We start from the raw sequence: 19,978 nt of genomic DNA, 5'->3' as shown, positions 1-19,978 counted from the left end.
AGAATCGCCACAAAATTTTGAATTAAATCTCAAATGCAATTAGAGGTGGGGCTTAAACATGGAAACCGTGGCACCTTTTAATATAAGCAGTAACATAATTTTAACAGTTTGTTTTTTAAAAAAGTAAAGTTTTTGTTCTGATAAAATTATGCTGCTTTATGGCTAACCATAATAACAACAAGTAGTGCGCTGTGCAACAGAACCTTTGCACTTACCGGAAGTGGGTGTAGTGGGAGAATTTGCTTGGCTGTTTTGGACAGCAGCTGCCACAGCATGTGCAGCGTTTACAGCGGTTTTTGCAGCATATAGGTTGGCTTCTTCTTGGAACTTTCCAATGTTCTTCTTGTACCTGATCCGTTTATTGCCAAACCAGTTTGACACCTGAGGAAAGGAGGATGCAGAGTTTCAAAAGACACGGCCAAATACGCCACTATATTATTACTTCTAGATGTCAAGTCACATTCGCAATTTCCAACTTTTTCAGTGGGTATCTTGACTAATTAAGCAATAATCAAGGATATGTTGTATGTTATTAGGGACTGCAGCATGTCACGATTCTGTCTGTCTCTTGATAGAACAGATACACAAGGGATTACATACTTACATACGACGTGCATTTTCAAGTTTACTGATGTGATTAAACGCGGAGAAAAAAATTGAAAAATATCAACCGAAACATTAATAATAAAGAAGTAATTGTTGATGCATTAAATGCCACCTGCCAATCAAAAATTGTTATTGAGCTGGTTACAAAGTGCATTCTTTTCTTTGAGAAGTAAGTGGTAAAATGAGAAGGCCTGGAAATGCCATTGTTCTTTGTTTCTGGTCTGGAACAACCTGGCAGCCCTACAATTTAAATCATGTTCAGTCAAATGAATATGAATAGAGTGATGTAAATCAATATTAAATGAGCTGGTGTTTTGTATTCTTCCTTTGAACATACTAGAATCAGGATCTGTGTTGCATTAACCTGTTCAGGGATCCTTATAAATTGTTAGTAATCAGTTGTACTGTGGCCAACAGGGGCAAAGCTGCGATGATGCAGCATTTTTATTTTCAAGGGTCAAAACATGATAACCAGAGAGCAGCTGAATTTGCTATGTGTTCCAAAACAATGTCACTGATGTTATATATTACTCATTCTACTTTACCAACACTCAGATTATTCATGAAAATAAGCACAACAATAATACCTGGGAATGAGTCAGAGAGCAGTGACCCAATCAGATGACATAAAGTGGTAGAGCTCAGGCTGAATGATTCAGGAACTCCAGGTGAACTCCTGAGGTTGGGAATAGACCTTAACCCAGGGGTGGGCAAACTACGGCCCGCGGGCTTAACCCATACGTGTGTGCTGGTTATTTTTTCACCCATGTGCTATTTACAATATTTTGTCTAATATATTACCACTGATTGCGTAGTTAAAGGAATATTTCTACTATTGCTACCAAATGAAAGCTGTTAACCTGGTGTCATGTAGAAGACTAGGACGTAAATGTTCTTTCTTGTTTAAATTTGTATCTTAGTGGTGCGAGTAAAAAATGTTTCAGCAATGCAACATATTTTAATCCTTTATAGTACACGCACGGCAAGGTGGTTTAATTTGCTCTGGTAATATACTAATTAATACATTTACCTACAATTCTATAGTCTGCCATTTTAATGCAGCTATTATCCTGTTTATTTTAAGTGGGTTAACTGAATCAGAAGAATACTCAAATTCACATAAACATGGTAAGCAGAGCACAAGAAAAAATTAAGGTGATTTGAAGAGAATATCAACCTGGATGGGTCTTTTGTAACTGTATGACAAAGGCCTCAGATGATTCAATAAATTCAGACCAAAGACCAAGAAGTTTCTGTAATCATTCAAATCAAAATACTTTAAAATCTTTTTTTAATGTGTATAATTTTCCATTCTGTTGATCACCAAGTTTTCACAGTTTACTTTGATTACAAATAGAACAGCATACAATCTTGTAGTCAAAGTAAACAGGCCATAATAAAGAGGAACAACCATCTGACATACAATGTGAAAATTTGTAGCACAATACTTTTCTGTAACTTCTCACTCTCCTCTCACTACCACCATCTTATCCATATCCACTATTCTCCTGGGCGACCTCTGGTAAGTGGCTTGCTTTGAGGCATCAAACAGTGCCTCTCAGGAGAGGGGGCAGGATTTTCTGTTTGGAGTCAGGATTGAAAGTGATTCCAGCTACTCATTATGTCAGTGATTTGTGCAGTATCTGCCAATTGGTGACCAAAAGACATGTTTGTTTTCCAGTTAGGAATCGTGGCAATAGGCTTCCAAATCAATATGAGGCACCCCAGCATGGAAAGAGCTGCAGCCTGCTGTTGCAGTCAAGGGAGAAAAAAGGGTACCTCTATCTTGAAGCGCCCTCGCATCCTTATTAAAAATTGACAGTGAAGTAAAGAAGATATCACTGCTAGCAGAACACCATTATGGAGGGGAAACCCCTTCACACAGCAGCCTGTGACTGCAGCTGTGGCCAGGTAGATATGGCAACTGTGGTGGGGCCTTTATGTTTCTGGAGCACTGTCCCCTTGTTTGTCACTTCTAGGCATCTGCTGTCCTCCCAACACTAAGGGAGATACACAGGCTAACTGGAAGATTCCAATTGGCCTCTGGTCAATGGCCTAAATAGGCCTTGTAAGTGTCCTTACAAGCTCCTCACTGCTTGCAGATGGGTAGCCATTCCATGCCCGACCCAGCCTCCGGGAAAATGCCTGGAGTCGGCAGTGGACCGACATTGGGAAATTCCTTTTCCATCCCTATATTGGTGTCAAAATCCTGCCCTAGGAGTTTCATAAGGTGAAAAACTCTCCATCTGATTTTATCTCCCTTCTTGGCATGAGAGGCATCTCACAACATACTTGGTAAGAACAAAGCAGCAAATTGTGGTAATTAAACAGATACTGCAGCAGGAAGAACGTAACCCAACACATAGCAGTGCATTCCACTGAAATCTTTATTTTAAACCATTTTTAAAGATCTTGTATGTTTTATAAATCATTTTAACCACAACAGTTATGTTATACTATTTACCTTCAGTGTTACATCACACACTACCAGGCATTGTCAACAGAAGATTACTGGGGAACACGCTATACAGTCTACCAGAGCATGACCACACGTCAAGAAATCCATCACAATTATTGTAGTAATCATATTAACAGCTCCTGCCTATTTAATAACTGAAGTATCCCTATAGTGCAAACATTCACAGATGCACAAAGATTAAAAAACAGCAACCATTGACTACGTGTAATAAATTCCAGGCTGTGTACTAAAATTTTATATCTTTCGCACCCAACTAAAATATGAGGAGAGATTTTGCACAACATCAGATCCTCTACAGCACTCCAGACTCCGTGCTTCTTCATCTTTAATATCAAGGCAATTAAAATTAATGACCACTCATACAAACCACTGTGGGCAGTGTTTCCTTGACATTGGTTGTTTGATGAGTTTACCTTCAGGTTAACTAACAAGCAGGGTTTAATTGGAGCAAAGGAAGAAAGGACAATTATCTGATGTCCTCACCCTCAGAACTACAAAGGGAAAAGAGCTGGATCCACACACAATTTAAAAAACCCTTTTCAAATATATTTCAAGAGAAAAAATACTTTTTGTCCAGCCCGAATTTGTCTGGAAAAATATAACTAGAAATCATACAATCAATAAACTGTCAGGATGGAGGAAGCCCTATCAGCTTGCCTGTAACAGCTCATGTTTTTACTGCTACTCCCAAGGTAATTGTAATATTATACTGATGTCTGCCCATTTCTGTTTGAAAACATTCATCAGGCTTGAGCGTCAATGGTAGTACATTTTTAAACTGTAAAAGCAGATAGGATCCAAATTTCCATGGGCTGTATCTGATAGGAAGATGGATACATAATAATAGTAACAGCGTATCTGGAACCACAATGACATATTATTGTGATTATCTTTAGTTGGAGCATTTTGTTGTGATCAGAATTGGAACATTAGGCGTATCCATGTGCGATTAACCTGAATTCTAAATGCAAATGTACAAAAGGATTTCAAAAGATGGCTTCAATTACTTTGTTGTTAAAATCTCTCCAAACTACACTTGTCCAAGGTACTGCTGTAAAAGATGGCTTTCTTTGTTAAATGATGCTCCAAAGATTTGTTTTAGATATTGAAATGTAAATTAAGCAATAAAAGATTATAATTTTTTTAAGCCCCAGATAATTTGGTTACAGAGTTTTCACTACAGCATTCCAAGTTTTAAATAATTGTAAGAAGTATAAAACAGATCTTCACGAGTGCACCTATTTTATTCCATTCCACTTTAGGTGGTTGCATCATGTTCAATTTGGAGCCCAAATGTGTTTTTTTGAGAAATTGGCTAGGGAAATATTGATCAGAATGGGTTAACTTAGAATTAAAATGAACAGAATGCTTTATTGGGATCTTTATACTTCAGGAACAAGTACACATCATCTGATGAGAGGGATGGCTTTTTCACCTGCGGTTCGTCTGAGATGACATTCTTACTGAGGTTAAGACATATTGAATTCTGAGAAGGTTCCCTCCCACGTCACATTTCCACTCCTCTTTGGAAGGCTTACTCTGTACTGCAATATTATCCCTCGGCACTAGAAACCATCTTGCAGCTCATTTATGTTTGTCATGTATAGAATTGGACTGGTCACAGAGCACAACACATTCAAATCCAAAATGGCCAGGTATGGCACCTTTGGAGAGATGCAACAAGTTCATGTTCCAGACATTGCCCATACTTTAGTTTCTGGTTCTTTTGAAGGGCAATGCCTGAAAGGATGATTTGTTGCTTTTCGTCACAGATGTTGGGCCTGAATTACTCAGTGCTTCCAGCATGTTCTACATTCGTTTCAGAATTCCAGTGTCTACAGTATCATATTTTTTGTTACTTTGAAGCCCAATTCTGTTCTTGCTGAATATCTACACATGCATTTATTAGCAGTGGTCACTGCATACCCTTCAGGAGGAAATGGTAGTTGATATATACCCCAGAGGGAGACCAGTTGAATGTCTTAATGGACTGAAATTTTCTTTTTTAAACAGTTTTTATGCTTTCGTGTGCCTTTACTACAAGAATCCATAGATATTCACATTGCTAAACTTCACCATCAGGAAAATGTCACAACTGTTCTTCACTTAAAACATTCTCTGATTTCACTTTATTAAATTATTAACTTCTGATAAGCATTTCTGTTAAGTGACAAATCAATGGCGTAGAATGTTTGAATATAAATGTGGGATGACCTTGGTTTTCCTAATCTAATCTTGGATTGCATTAATTCAGGCTCTTCCAACAATGCAAAAAAAAATGTTAATATGTTGCGCAACTTTCTCTGTAATGTAGCACAAAAGATAATGTGGTCTCTTTAGTTAACAAAAGCTATATCCTCTGCTGGAACAGGTGCCTTATCTGGGCACATTTTCAGGCAACGAGACAGACAATGAACAGTTCAGTAAGGCCCAGTTCTGGGCACACTTGGGAACTGAATGACTGAGACCGTGCGACCCACATTGGCTAAGAACAGACACAGAATCAATGGCCTGTTGTGTCTGAAGCCTTCAAATAAAAATACTTTGAATATTTGAGTGTGCTGTGTGCCCACACATTGCATAAGCTACAGGAACCAGATTTTTCTAAAAAGAGATCAAATTATTATCTGGACAATTCAACACGTGCTTTAACTTAACTTGAAGTAAAATGCACACATGTAGTAGCTCACAACAAATGATAATGAACAAAGTATATATTCAGGAGTTTGTGTTTCAAACCTCTCAATATGACATTCTGTTAATACTGTTTTTTACAAAGTGGCTCTGTAATGTTAACGTGTTCGTTCTTTGCCCATAAAGCAGGTTGATTTATAGGCATTAGTGACCTAAATATGATCAAACCCTTCACCTCCACCCCACAAAAAATTCAACATGGTAGCGGTCGCATTCATATTGATTAGTATGGTGCTATCCTCACTGATCAGAAAAGTCTGGACAGCTAGGAAAAGTGCAGACGCTTGTCCACATGCAACTCTTTTCTCAAAATGTTTATCTACCCCAAAACTTAGTTGATCACTGCAGGCGTTATGTACTGGTAATTCTGAGTGAAACCAGTGGATTGCCAGTAAGGGAAGAAGTGCCAGCTTTGCTTTGGACCTAAAGGATGTTTATAGTGTAAGAAAACCCAAGTTATATGGTTCGACACATTGTGTACCCAACTTGAACAAATCCTCAAAATTGCAACATTTACATTGGAACAAAGTGGTCCCTGAGTAATGGGTTAACTTCAATCTGCCACAGTAAATGTGGTACAAATGAACAGGGAAAAATCTACTTTGTTTCACTTAAGAGTTTTAGAAAAAGCCTTGAAGGCTCATCTTTTTAAATCCATTCTTGAGATATGAGTTTTGTTGAAGAAGGCAGTTTATTGCTAAAACAGTTTGCCAGATGGTAGGCCATCATCTTGAACTAATACAACAGAGTAGCTGCCTAGGCCACTTCAGATGGCAGTTAAGAGTAAACCAACATTAATGTGGGACTGGAGTTAGACCAGTAAGGGCAACTGGTTTCTTTCCATAAAGGACAATAGGCACCAGTTGAATTTCCATGACAATTCAGCTGATTTCACAATATTTATTTCCGATCTTAAAAACTGAAGTCAAATTCAGTTCATGGGATTTGAACTCAGATTCCAGATTATTAGTCAAGGCCTCATGAATTACTAATCCAATAACATAACCATTATGCTACCATAACCTAGTGTACAGGCAGATGTTATAAATCATGAGAGCAAAGGTCAAGTGATCATATTTGCCATATCTGCCTTCAGTTTACATTGCGTTGCCTGGTGCATGTCACTTTTTTATTGTTAATGTTGTGGTTTTATTGTATATTAGGTCTGGTCTTGTACCTGTAAAGACCTCCTCTGCTGACAGTAACTGGCAGTGCGTGAAGATATTCACAATGAAAAATGTATTGAGAAATAACCTATCATTGACAACCAGGCAACTGTGTCCCCTGCTTCTTTTATAATGGTTTAAACAGAATCAAATTACTGAAAAGTACATTGGAAAAGAAATATTGGTATTTTGAGCCTGCATTAGCCATCAGCGACATGAGCGAAAAATCTGGTGAGAATCAGAAAATTCAACGAGAATCGAAAAATACGATTGCTGCCAAGTATGTGTTTTCTGATTTTCCCGGCCCCGCGCTGGAAAATTTAAATTTATTATATTATTATAGTGAACCCTCCTGCCAGGACATCCCCCCCCCCCCCCCCGCTCAATGAATATTCATCGATCACTGGTGTGACATCACACCGGCGTGATTCACAACAGATATGAAAACGAAAACCTGCCCACCTCACCTCCGATGGGGATATTGGAGGCTCACCTCCGATGGGGATATTGGAGGCTCACCTCCGATGGGGATATTGGAGGCTCACCTCCGATGGGGATATTGGAGGCTCACCTCCGATGGGGATATTGGAGGCTCACCTCCGATGGGGATATTGGAGGTATGCGCTGAGGTCAGCATTACCATCCATGGTGCTGGTTGCAGTGGAGAGGACTGGGCGAACCCAAATAAGTTCAACTCGAGCCGGGGGAAGAGAGGGGGGGGCTCCATCACGGGGAGTGGGCTCAGTCGCCTGCTCTAGCGGTCCTCTTGGTTTAAGGGGTCTGGTGGCTGGTATGCTGCCAGCACTTCCCGTGTCCTGCTTGCTGGGCATGTGGCGATATTACTGCTGAGGGTTGACTTTCTAGAGTGATAGCTGAAAAGTGGGTGACAGTAGGTGAATCCAGAGGGTCAGCACTAGGAGCAACACTGTGGTTTTTGGGTGGGGTCCCATGAGAGGCCAGGCTTTTTGGCAGATTGGGGGATGCTAACAAGGGCTGTTTTCCAGCCTCATGAGGTCTGAAGCCTCTCACACAGAGCAGGGGATGACTACAGTAAGAATGAACCCCCACAATCAGGCATCACTGTGAAAGCCAGAGGGCAAGCACGGGGCATAGTGGTTAGCATAAATGCTTCACAGCTCCAGGGTCCCAGGTTCGGTTCCCGGCTGGGTCACTGTCTGTGCGGAGTCTGCACGTCCTCCCAGTGTGTGCGTGGGTTTCCTCCGGGTGCTCCGGTTTCCTCCCACAGTCCAAAGATGTGCGGGTTAGGTGGATTGGCCATGCTAAATTGCCCGTAGTGTCCTAAAAAGTAAGGTTAAGGGGGAGTTGTTGGGTTACGGGTATAGGGTGGATACGTGAGTTTGAGTAGGGTGATCATTGCTCGGCACAACATCGAGGGCCGAAGGGCCTGTTCTGTGCTGTACTGTTCTATGTTCTAAGGGCGCTATAGAAGTTCAAGCCTCTGGTTATGGAGGCCAGGCCGTCAGGAATTAGTGTATGACTGGCAGGTTGTTCAAGTTGGAAGGCTCATTTAATCAGCGGCACATGAAAGCTGGTGGGAGTGTGTTTATTTCAGAACTCAAATTAAAATTTAACCATCTAACGTAGTGAGATTTGAACTGGAACCTCAGAGCAGTGCTCCAGGTTTGTGGTTTATCAGTTCAGTGACATATTTCTAGGCCACAAGAGAAACCCAAAAATCTTTCAGCTCAGCCTTGCCTGCCGCAGTACAATTTTTAGTATCTACTGTGATGGGATTCGAGCCAGGAACCCCAGAGCATTGCTCTGGGTTTGTGGTTTTACCAGTTCAGTGACCAATACACTATATTGAGGGAGATCAAGTAACCAAGTAAACCAAATCAATTAATTGAGGGACAAATAAAAGATTCAGCACCTTTAACAAAAACAAATCAAAAATGAAACATAAAACATCACGAGAGGGTCAATAATGCACCCCAGTCTCTGCGATGTCCACTGGGCATGGAAGGCCTCAATGCTGCCAGTGGACTCCGAACACTCCACCATCTCCAGGGACACCCAACTGTGAATGTAGCTGCGGTAGTGGGGCTGGCAGTCAGGTTGGACAGCCTCCTTGGTAGCCTACTGCCTGGACTAGTTTGGTTTGGCCTGACCCAGGAGCAAGTTTAAAATTTAGGATTGGAACCAGGGACTCCAGAGCATTGTGCTAGGTTTGTGGTTTACCAATTAACCAATTAATGACATTTAGCCAATTGAGGCATTCTTGAAGCGTCATTGTTACATTGTAGGAAAGGGTGAAGCTGACATGCTAATTGCAGTCTTCACATGCAGCAGGTGTGCCTTGTCTGTCACAAGGGGAAGCTAGCTGCTTCAGCAGCTCCCTGACCCTCGACGAGTCAATTGTTCCAATTTAGTCAGCATTGCAATGCAAGAATCACTGACTGGAGCCCAATTTTTAACCCTTTGGTGTTTTAAGCTCGATTTGTGATTCGCTTTTTGTTTAAGGCAGTTTGCCTTTAAGGGACTGTTTCTTTCATCTGCCCCTCAGTTTATCTAATTTAGTTTATGGTTATTTGTGTTCATCAAAATAGTTGGAAGGCTAGCCCCCAAGAACTGAACTCCAAGGTTCATACTCACAGCTACATAACTGACAAAGCAAGATGTTATGGTTAAGTCGCCCATCAGCCATCCCATTCAAAGATTGATTTTGGGGGGCGGGGGGGCAATGTCTTGTTCCCCTGTGAGGTTAGAATGCAGGTCCGCTGAATGCACTCAACTGCCCTAACACCTCACCCTTGGGGGGAGTCACACGGTCCGCTGAAGTGTAGCGCTTCATTCAAATGGAGTTGAGATAAACAATTATGGAAAGAGGCTACTTTGTGACAGGGGAAGGAGTGAGGTTTAGTGGAAGGGCACACATAGGGGGATGCACATGGGTAGATGTCCCAGATTCTGAGAAGGCTGTGGGCCAGTTCATTGTCAGGACTCCTCATCGCTCACTTTGATGTTCTTTTTCTTTCAATTTTTGATTTGGGAGAATCATGGAGCCAGTTGAGCAAGCGGTTCCAATGATTGTGATCAACCAGCAGCAGCTGCAACATTGACATGCTGCTGCCTGCGGCCAGGAAAAGAGCCTTGCAGAGCAGGGGGAAGCATGGCCCATTGATCTTCTGGGAGCAGGGCCACAGATGGCGAAGCCTCAGAGGAGGCACTACCAGCCATGGGTGTTCTGCTGCAGAATTTCCTATCTCCAGATGTCAGAGGTCCAGTGCCGGAGAAGATTGTGTCTGTCCCAGGGGACAGTGAACCACCTGTGCCAGGTAATGCAAGAGTTTTGTCTGCTGCTCCACTTTACCGTCTGCAGAGGTGCAGTCTTGCTCCTCGCCTGCCAGCTCAAGGACTCTCTCCTCATAAGGCGTTAGGCTTCTCAGCTTGGGCATGGTGGGAGTGGGTCACCATGACAAGTGTTGGGAATCCGTGAATGGTTGGGTGAGAGATCACTGTGGCGGTGTGATGATGTGCGAAGGTGTGCAACAGAAGACATTAGGAGGCAGACTTTCCCTGGCTGCACCAAGAAGATCATTCACCTTCTTCCGGTACTGTTGCCCTATCCTCTTCTGGAGCGAGCTGGCACTCCCTAACATAGCCATTAATTCCCAGGTGGGGGTGGTGAGCTTGCTTAATGGACGTCTGTGTGATCGTGGGTAGAGGATGTCGGGCCTCTGCTCCACACCATCCAGGAGTTGGGTGAGGGTTCCCTCCATGAATCGTGGTGGTGTCTTGCTGGCAGTCATCTCCCCTACTGGACTTGGGCAAGTGCTGAGGAATGCTGGGGCATTTAAAAGGAGCATCCACGGATTACAGAGATAGAGGGTGTGATCCACTGGCTGTTCACGCCGATGGGATATTCCGGTGCCACGCTGGCACACAGGTTTCCCGGCAAGGAGGGATGCAGTCATCAGGAAATACCATTGACAATGGTGGGGTCGGTAAATCCCGCTGGTGGGTCACCTCCGCCACTGAAAAACACGTGGTGGGTTGGTCTGTAAATCCTGCCCTAAGTATTGTGGGGAGAGCATATCACAGGCAAGCTGGCATGAGTGTGGCGTGAATCACATGGAGGAAAAAAAATTGTTGAAGAGGCTGAATATTCAGGGAGTTTTCCCACTGGCGCTGACGGCGGGATTCTCCCTGGTTTTCTCACTGGACGCTTATAGCAAGATTCTGTCCATTTTATATTATCCTAATTGAGCAGCAAGAAATGAATTAAAAAGAACATATAAATTGTTGCATAAAATATAAAATTAAAGGCTAACAAATTATACTGTAACTATTGTGCAGTGGCACATCTCTATTATTTCTCAATGCCTTCTGTCGGTGTGCCAGTGCCTTCTGCAGTATAAATATTCACTATTCCTGACTCCCTGCAGGACACTCATCTGCTTCTGTATAAAGTGTTTTCCCTCACAGGCAAAGTGTCTGTGGAACAGATGAGACAGTTTATCTACAGCCAAAGCACAGCAGACGTGGTAGCCTGCTGCAACTCTTGATGCAGGTCTTTTCTCCTGCACTTGAGCCATCAGTCTCTATTTTTGCTCAGAATACTGAACAGGGGGTTTGATCATAATAAAGGACATGGAGTAAAATGCTTGCAATTCTTTGGATCTTGCTGCAACTGGCTGCTAAGATTTAAAAGCACATTTACTGGTGCACATGATTTTAGAAAAGAATACATTCTGTGAGCTGTACCCAGGGCTCTTTTTGCTTTTTTAAAAAGCATTCAAAGGGAATTTTATAGTGGCTTTTGTTCCTCTATATTCCAACATAGAGTATTTGGATACTTAACATGCTTCACACAATTTGATATTGAACTATATAGGCTTAATTCTATCTGACACCCCACAAAAAAAAACTGCTGAAATTCTCTCTTGCTTTGTGCTTCTATTTCTAATTGCAGTAGATAATACTACCATCCTGTCCTTGGGAGCCAGTCCACACAGCATGTTATCGACAGGGTCTTTTATGGTTTCTCTATCAGTGAGGGAGCCATAAACAATGTGTGCGATACAGAGGGAGTTCTATGTTTTGTTTTTTAATGTTTATTGGTGTTCTCTAATGATCTGTCTGCACTCAGGTTTTTCATTAATCTTAACAGTTTGTTGGTTTATTTGAACCTCATGACTATTATACCAGCTGGGTTTTCAAACCTGAAAAACTCTTTGATGCATACGTGTAGGAGAAGCTACACATATGTAAAAGGGGATATATTTGTGTGCATTGTACGTTGAATGAGTGCATGGGAGGAGTGCATACGGATCTGCATGGGGGGGGGGGGGGGGGGGGGGGGGTGGGTGTGTGTTGCGTGTGTGTCTGTCTGTGTATGCCTGTGTGTACGCTGAAGGTCCGAGTATTTATTAATCTATAAAAATTGTTAATTTGTGAACTCTCGTTAGGCTGATTTTCTCATTTTTTCCCCTCAGAATATTAAGGTGATGAAATCCACTGTGCAGAGTGCAATCGTTTAGGTGGTTGTGAATGAGACCAAACAGTAGTTTTCGCTTACCTTAGCAGCTTACCTTTGTAAGCCTCTCCATCAAGTAAACTGCCACTAACCATAACTGGCAGATTAGAGTGACATGGTACTCAGGGACTTTACAATGATCAGTCACTTGAGAGACAGGCTCCCACTTCATTTGCTACATTGCTGCTTTAGTTTTATGTTTGTAAATATAGCAACATTTCTTCTTCAAAGAAGAACATAGCAGAGCTCACACTTCCACAATTGTTTTCTGAATGGTTATCCTTCATTGATAGTGCATGAAAATATAGGTTCTGGTTTAAAAATTCATGTATGTCATCTGTTTAGCATAAATTAAATTTTCCTTAATCAAAATCATAGCCTTCACTTAAGGGAATCAAAGAAGATATACTCATTAAGGAGCTGAGATCAGTTAATTTAACATGACGTAAAGTACATTTGTTACTTTGTCACGGAAGAATTCATTCATTTTTATAACAATACCCAACCTATGTACATTTGTATTAGTTAACATTTTATATCCAATTTTTCCTTTTCAGAAATCAATAGCACCAGATGTAAATGGTGTCTCGATTTTCATTATAACCAGAGACATTCAACCATTTTTACAGCAGTTGCTATTGCAGCAAGTTTGTTCTTTCCGGCACAATAAATTACCTGATGCAGGTGAAGTACTAAGTTTTATTGTTGGTTGTTTATTGATTGAATTAGATTTTTTTTTTGCCCAGACTAGTTCCACTTGTCAGCACAAGTTTGTTGATTGAAACAGATAAAATCCTGAGGGGTCTTGGCAGGATGGATGTGAAAAGGATATTTCTTCTTGATGGAGGATCTAGAATTAGGGGCCAGTGTTTAAAAATAAGGGGTCACACATTTAAAACAGAGATGAGGGGGAAAATATTATCTCAGAGGGTGCTGAGACTTTCGAAGTCTCTTCCTCAAAAGGAGGTTGAGGCAGAGTCTTTGAATATCTTAAAAGCATAAGTAGATAAGATTCTTCATAAGCCAACAGGTGAAAGGTTATCGGGGTAGACAGGAATGTAAAGTTGATGATAAAGTTAGACCAACCATGATCTACTGAATGCAGGCTTGAGGAGCCAAGTGGCCTCCTACTAATTCGTATGTTCACAGCCAGAACAACGCAGATTTAATCGGCATTCCCTTATCAGGAATACTGGGCGGGATTCTCAAATAATAGGGCTATGTCCCCATGCTCGTGAGAAAACGGGCACGAATCACTCTGGACTTTTTTCTAGAAAGTCCGGAGTGATTCCCCGCTTTTAAGGGGGCTAACAGGACCCCAGAGTGCTCCTTGCAGCTTCAGTTGCTGATACGGGGCCCTGCACGTCTGGCCGCGGGTCTGCACATGCACGCGGTGGCGGCCCCGCACAACAGGGCGGACCCACACAGCCGGCTGGCGCCGAAGAAGTAGGCCCCTCCCCAGAACGCGCGCGCCCACCGATCGGTGGTCCCCGATCACGGGCCTGACCGTTGTGGAGGCCCCCTCCTCCCCCCGCGGTGATGTATCCCCCCGCCCCCCACAAGGAAGGCCACCGTATCTGCAACTCCAAACTCCCACTGGTGGGACCATATGTGAACCACGCCTGCGGGAACTCGGCCGTTCGTCCGCGGAGAATCGCTGTAGGTGCCTCTTTCAACAGCCCATGACTGGCACTGTGCCGACTGCGCACGCGACGATTCTCTGGTCGCCGGAGGATTGCAGGAAGGCGTCAGATCCATTCTCCGCCCCTGCGCCAAGCGCGATTGCGGCGCGGTGGCTCGGAGAATCCTGGCCATTAACTTTGAAGAAACCTGTGCTTTGATACCAAAACATTCTCCAACAGCATTTAGCTTATGCAAATAATTTCCTCGTCACCCATTCATATAATAATAATCTTTATTAGTGTCACAAGGAGGCTTACATTAACAGTGCAATGAAGTTACTGTGAACATCCCCTAGTCGCCACACTCTGGCACCTGGTCGGGTATACTGAGGGAGAATTCAGAATGTCTAATTCACTTAACAAGCACTTCTTTCGAGACTTTGTGGGAGGTAACTGGAGCGCCCGGAGGAAACCCATGCAGACACGGGGTGAACGTGCAGACTCTGTACAGCCAGTGGCCCAAGCCGGGAATTGAACCCGGGTCTCTGGCGCTGTGCTAACCACTCTGCTACCGAGCCGCCCATTAAGGGACTTGTACTGCAGTTTGAGTGCACTTTTATAAAGCTTCTTTTCAAATAATAGCTTATGGAGGGTCCAACCAAATGCATGGCACTATTTCACATGCACTTCCATTATGCAAAGATCATCAAGATTAATGAATAAAATTTAAAAGAAGTCGGGTATTCACTCAGCAGAAATTATCTTTTCAGCATATCTTTTACGGATGACCTTTCTTCAAACCTTAGTCGAAACAATTGGAATAATATTAATTAATTAGCAAACCTCAAGCCAGATTCTAATTATGCTTCTGAAAGTTCCTCTAGAGGTTAACTTGATCATTATGTCAAAAATAGAACAGAAGCCATGAATAGTTAAAGCGCAATCCATTTAACCCTCAGCCACACCGCTTTAAATATATTATGAGCTGGAATATTGATACACAAGACTCAGAATATTCCAGGATTACTGTTTGCATCACCTTAACCTACAAATTTCAACATTCTGAGTTTAGAAATACCCATGACACCTAGCAAGCACCTTGATAGGTATAAATAGAGTAGGTGTCACGGCCAGTCATAAAATATGATTTATATGTCCACAAGTGAGGCTGACTGGATAACTCATGAGCGACAAAGTCACAAGTGAGTTATGGTCAGTCTCACAAGTGGAAACACAAATCATGTTTCACAGATGCCTCTGACAGATTTGATTTATACTACAGGTTTACCTTATTATGTTTAATTTTTGGCGTGTGCAATTTAAAGAGAAATCTTTTATGTTAATAGAGACTTTTTTTCCAGGAAAAGTGGGTTTAGAAAACTCACTTTTATTGAGCGAGCTGCCTCACAGAACTCTACAATGTGGTGACTGACTACCATCTTGAAAATCCCTGACACAGCAATTAAGTATTAAGCTTACAACACAGCCCAAATAAATTTACCCAAAATAGAGTTTAAAGCCACAGTTCCTGACTCAGAGGTAGTGCACCGGATTTTCCCTGATGCTTCAAGTGATATTCACCAAGCAGTGGCAGGGAACTCACTGATGAGCCATCAATTGAACACGAGACGAGTTGCTGTACAAAAGTTAGGCTTTAATAAGCTAGAATTTAGCCCTGCGGTCGACTACAATAAATGGACGACCGCCGGGCGTTCTGACTATTCATACCTTGGTATGGAGGCGTGGTTAACTCAGCCTCTCGACCAATCAGAGAGCCATCACATGACTGGTCTCAACCAATCGGTTGAGAGGCACATGACCGACCAGGGCCAATGGTAAGCCGGTGTTCTGCACCAATGGCAGACAGCTATGCAAATCATACCACCACATTCACCCCTTGCGGAGAAAGAAGCCAGGGGAGGGGATGGGTTGGGTTGGGGGGGGGGAGGGGGAGGGGTTGGGTTGGGGGGGGGAGGGGAGGGGTTGGGGGGGAGGGGTTGGGGGGGGGGGAGGGGAGGGGTTGGGGGGAGAGGGGAGGGGTTGGGGGGAGAGGGGAGGGGTTGGGGGGGGGGAACTGGTGGTATGAGTAGCAGCCGGGAGAACAAAAATTTTCTCTTCTTTTCTTTTATTACATTTTTGGCTTCCCACTGGCCCAGACAATTAGCAATAGTACACAAAGTCCCAACAAAGTCCATGGAGCTGTTGTAATTTAAATCGATTCGATCAGTCTTTTCGTGGCCTGTGACGTTCTGGCAGACCGCCGCAGTGGAGTAGGTGACGTTGGTTCAGCCGATGGTGGTGGTTCCGCTGACGTCCTGGAGTCTGGGAGTGATGGTCCTTGAATAGTCTCCGTCACCCGAGCTGGCTGTGGCGACGCCATGGATGGGGAAGGGGTGGCCTGGGTGGGGCGCTGGGGGGAAAAAACAGGGGGGGTCTGTGGTGATGGGGGGGAAGGCCGCACGCCGGCGGGCGCCAGGTCCCGGAGGGAGACCGTGTCCTGCCGACCGTCGGGGTACTCCACATACGCATACTGTGGGTTAGCGTGGAGTAACTGGACTTGTTCCACCAACGGGTCGGACATGTGCACCCGCGCATGCTTCCGGAGCAAGATGGGTCCAGGGGCGGCCAGCCACGTCGGGAGAGGGGATCTGGAGGATGACTTCCTGGGGAAGACAAGAAGACGTTCATGAGGTGTCTGATTAGTTGTGGTACAGAGGAGTGAGCGGATAGAATGTAGGGCATCGGGGATAACCTCTTGCCATCGGGAAATAGGGAGATCTCTGGACCGGAGGGCCAGTAGTATGGTCTTCCAGATGGTACCATTCTCCTGCTCGACCTATCCGTTACCCCGGGGGTTATAGCTGGTTGTCCTGCTAGAGGCAATGCCCCTGTTGAGCAGGAATTGACGCAGCTCGTCGCTCATAAAGGAGGACCACCGATCGCTGTGTATGTACACGGGGTAGCCGAACAGGGAGAAGATGGAGAGGAGGGCCTTAATGACGGTCGATGTGGTCATGTCGGGGCAGGGAATGGCGAAGAGGAAGCGGGAGAATTCGTCAATTACCGCCAGGAAGTAAATGTTGCGGTTGTTAGAGGGAAGGGGCCCCTTGAAGTCAATGCTGAGACGTTCGAAGGGGCGGGATGCTTTGATCAGGTGTGCGCGCTCGGGGCGGTAGAAGTGCGGTTTGCACTCTGCGCAGATGTGGCAGTCACGGGTTACTGTCCTGACTTCCGCGATGGAGAAAGGCAGGTTGAGGGCCTTAATGAAATGGTAGAGACGGGTCACCCCTGGATGGCAGAGGTCCGCGTGGAGGGAGCGGAGGCGGTCTATCTGCGCGCTGGCACAAGTACCGCGGGACAGGGCATCAGGAGGCTCATTGAGCTTCCCAGGACAATACAAGATCTCATAGTTGTACGTGGACAACTCGATCCGCCACCGTAAGATCTTGTCGTTCTTAATCTTGCCCCTTTGTGCATTATCAAACGTTAAGGCTACTGACCGTTGGTCTGTGAGGAGGGTAAACCTCCTGCCAGCCAAATAGTGCCTCCAATGTCGCACCGCTTCGACTATGGCCTGGGCTTCCTTTTCCACAGAGGGGTGGCGGAGTTCGGAAGCCTGGAGAGTTCTGGAGAAGAAGGCCACGGGTCTGCCCGCTTGGTTCAGGGTGGCCGCCAGAGCTACTTCTGATGCGTCGCTCTCGACCTGGAAGGGGAGGGACTCGTCGATGGCACGCATCGTGGCCTTTGCGATGTCCGCTTTGATGCGTCTAAAGGCCTGGCAGGCCTCTGTCGACGGCGGGAAGGTCGTGGTTTGAATGAGGGGACGGGCCTTGTCAGCGTAGTTGGGAACCCATTGGGCGTAGTAAGCGAAGAAACCCAATCAGCGTTTGAGGGATTTTTAAAAAAAAATTTAGATTACCCAATTATTTTTTCCAATTAAGGGGCAATTTAGCGTGGCCAATCCACCTACTCTGCACATTTTGGGTTGTGGGGGCGAAACCCACGCAGACACGGGGAGAATGTGCAAACTCCACACGGACAGTGACCCAGAGCCGGGATTAAACCTGGGACCTCAGCGCCGTGAGGCGGGTGTGCTAACAACTAGGCCACCGTGCTGCCCTGCGTTTGAGGGATTTGAGGGTATTGGGGAGAGGGAGTTCCATCAGGGGGCGCATGCGTTCGGGTCGGGGCCTATCACTCCTTTACGCACTAAGTAGCCGAGTATGGCTAGACGGTCGGTGCTAAACACGCACTTATCCTTATTGTATGTGAGGTTAAGGAGTTTTGCGGTTTGGAGGAATTTCTGGAGGTTGGCGTCATGGTCCTGCTGATCGTGGCCGCAGATGGTGACATTATCAAGATACGGGAAGGTAGCCCGTAATCCGTACTTGTCGACCATTCGGTCCATCTCCCGTTGGAAGACCGAGACCCCATTTGTGACACCAAATGGAACCCTAAGGAAGTGGTAGAGGCGCCCATCTGCCTCAAACGCGGTGTATTTGCGGTCACTCGCGCAGAGGGGGAGCTGGCGGTAAGCGGACTTAAGGTCCACAGTGGAGAAGACTTTGTATTTCGCGATATCGTTTACCATGGCGGAAATACGGGGGAAAGGATACGCGTCCAGTTGCGTAAACCGGTTGATGGTCTGGCTATAGTCGATGACCATCCGGTTTTTCTCCCCAGTCCGGACCACCAGCACTTGGGCTCGCCAGGGACTGTTGCTGCCCTCGATGACCCCTTCCTTCAGCAACCTCTGGACCTCGGACCTGATGAAGGACCGGTCCTGGGCGCTGTACCGTCTGCTACGTGTCGCGACGGGTTTGCAATCGGGGGTGAGATTAGCAAACAAGGAGGGGGGTCCACTTTGAGGGATGCGAGGCTGCAGACAGTGAGGGGGGGTATAGGGCCGCCGAATTGGAAGGTCAAGCTCTGCAGGTTGCACTGGAAGTCCAGTCCTAGGAGTGCTGGTGCGCAAAGGTCAGGGAGGACAAGGAGTTTATAATTTTTAAAAACCTTCCCTTGGACCGTGAGGTCCGCGATGCAGCACCCGGTGATGCGGACGGAGTGTGAACCTGAGGCTAACCCGATTTTGTGTTTTACAGGATGGACAGGGAGCGCGCAGCGTCTTACCGTACAGGGGTGAACGAAGCTTTCCGTGCTCCCGGAGTCCAGAAGGCAGCCCGTCTCGTGGCCGTTGAGGTAGACCAGCGTTGTAGTTTTGGCGAGCGTGCGTGAACGTGACTGGTCGAGCTGAATGCCCGCGAGCCGTGGAGAAAATCCATATTCGTTGTTGTCGTCCGAGTAGATGCTGGAAGAACCTTGCGTGCCAGTCCCGGAAGGTGGTGCCCAGGACCCGCACGTGGAGTCGGGGCCCCAAGATGGCGGCGCCCAGGACCCGCACGTGGAGTCGGGGCCCCAAGATGGCGGCGCCCTGGGTCCGCACGTGGGATCGGCGCCCCAAGATGGCGGTGCCCAGGACCCGCACGTGGAGTAGGTGCCCCAAGATGGCGGTGCCCGTGGGGCCCTCGTGGTTGAGGGGGGCAGAGTTAGTGGTGCCAGCGGGCCGACCGGAGCGGCTGGGAGAGGGGGCAGAGAGGCGCGCAGGCCAGGCGCACGGGCCCGGGGGCGGCGAGTGGAGAGTTGCGCGGTGCGCTGTAGGGGCCCAGAAGGGCCCGGAGGAGAGAGAGAAGCGCGCAGGCCGGGCGCAGGGGCCCAGGGCGGGGGGGGGGGGAAGAGATCAGCGCGGCGTCCTGGAGGGGCCCGGGAGGGCCCGGAGGAGAGAGAGAGGCGCGCAGGCCGGGCGAAGGGGCCCGGGGGCGGGAGAGAGTTGCGCAGCATCCTGGAGGGGCCCGGAAGGACCCGGAGGAGAGAGAGAAGCGCGCAGGCCGGGCGCAGGGGCCCAGGGACGGGGGGG

The 19,978-nt window shown here is 45.9% G+C and overlaps 1 protein-coding gene across 4 annotated transcripts in view; it reads right to left on the bottom strand.

Annotated features, from left to right (window-relative positions):
* Positions 1-19,978, bottom strand: part of LOC119955835 (pre-B-cell leukemia transcription factor 3) — a 246,352-nt gene that overhangs the window by 12,813 nt on the left and 213,561 nt on the right. For all 4 annotated transcript variants that reach the window (XR_005458537.1, XM_038782431.1, XM_038782430.1 and 1 more), the window contains exon 6: positions 216-381. Coding sequence is in view for 3 of the 4 variants with exons in the window: in XM_038782431.1 (XP_038638359.1) it covers positions 216-381 (166 nt within the window). In the remaining variant the exon portion in view is untranslated. The remainder of the gene's footprint in view (positions 1-215; positions 382-19,978) is intronic.

This window comes from Scyliorhinus canicula, chromosome 21 (assembly GCF_902713615.1).
Source record: "Scyliorhinus canicula chromosome 21, sScyCan1.1, whole genome shotgun sequence".
In the NCBI taxonomy this organism is placed as follows: domain Eukaryota; kingdom Metazoa; phylum Chordata; class Chondrichthyes; order Carcharhiniformes; family Scyliorhinidae; genus Scyliorhinus; species Scyliorhinus canicula.
The sequence above is the reverse complement of the archived record's forward strand: the minus strand, read 5'-3'. Positions and strand labels throughout refer to the sequence as shown.